General features: G+C 49.7%; 1 protein-coding gene across 1 annotated transcript in view; it reads left to right on the top strand.

Annotated features, from left to right (window-relative positions):
* LOC111651478 (CYFIP-related Rac1 interactor B-like) overlaps nucleotides 1-951 on the top strand; it is a 2,233-nt gene extending 1,282 nt beyond the window's left edge. Inside the window, exons 3-5 of the mRNA XM_023401415.2 lie at nucleotides 64-143; nucleotides 261-387; nucleotides 823-951. Coding sequence (XP_023257183.2) covers nucleotides 64-143; nucleotides 261-387; nucleotides 823-897 — 282 coding nt within the window. The 3' untranslated portion in view covers nucleotides 898-951. The remainder of the gene's footprint in view (nucleotides 1-63; nucleotides 144-260; nucleotides 388-822) is intronic.
* Nucleotides 952-957: the final 6 nt, after the last annotated feature.

The following is a 957-nucleotide window of genomic DNA, read 5'->3' as shown; positions in this document are numbered from 1 at the left end:
TCATTAACGTGCATTAGACTCTCACTTGTTGTTTTTGATTGAAACTTTTCCGTCCTGCTGCAGAATCCAGATGTTCCCATTGAAAACACCACAGACTGTCTGAGCACGATGGCCAGTGTGTGTAAAGTGATGCTGGAAACACCGTGAGTCCTGACAAGTTCCTGAACGCATCATCATCATCATCTTCATCACAGCCTGCACATCCTGACTGTGTGTGTGTGTGTGTGTGTGTGTGTGTGTGTGTGTGTGTGTGTGTGTAGGGAGTATCGCAGTCGTTTCACCAGTGAGGAGACGGTGTTGTTCTGCCTCCGTGTGATGGTCGGCGTCATCATCCTGTACGACCACGTTCACCCGGCCGGAGCCTTCGTTAAGACCTCCAATATTGACGTATGTTAACGAGGCACATTCACACACACTCACACACACTGGTTATTTACAAAGACAGAAGTGTGAACGTCGGGGCGCCGCGGCGGCTCGCCTGGTAGAGCTCGTTTCACATGGGTCTGAGTCCGACCCACAGCCCTTTGCTGCCTGTCTTCCCCTCTGTCTCTCTCCCTGTCTGTCTCACACTCTCAAACATGAAGGCAAGACCCCAAAATATATAAAAGAGAATGAGACAGACGGACAACCAGAAAACAAACTGTCGTCGGCGTGCAGAAATAAAATGTCAGTCTACTTATCATACCCACAGAAGTAATCAGATTACTGTGGCAGCACCTCATCAGAAGGAATCAGGTCTCTGTCAGTCCTGATTGTGGTCTGGATTCTGGATCGAGTCTGGTGAGTTGAATGACGTCTGTGTCTGTGTTTGGTTCTCGGCAGATGAAAGGCTGCATCAGGGTGCTGAAGGAGCAGCCGCCCAGCAGCGTGGAGGGATTACTCAACGCTCTCAGGTGAGTAGACCTCCACCAACACATCACAGACACTCATGAAGAAGAACTCTAAGTCATTAACCCC

The sequence above is a fragment of the Seriola lalandi genome, unplaced genomic scaffold (genome assembly GCF_002814215.2).
Source record: "Seriola lalandi dorsalis isolate HSWRI2012SDOR001 ecotype SW California unplaced genomic scaffold, Sedor1 jcf7180002053678, whole genome shotgun sequence".
NCBI lineage: Eukaryota > Metazoa > Chordata > Actinopteri > Carangiformes > Carangidae > Seriola > Seriola lalandi.
The sequence above is the reverse complement of the archived record's forward strand: the minus strand, read 5'-3'. Positions and strand labels throughout refer to the sequence as shown.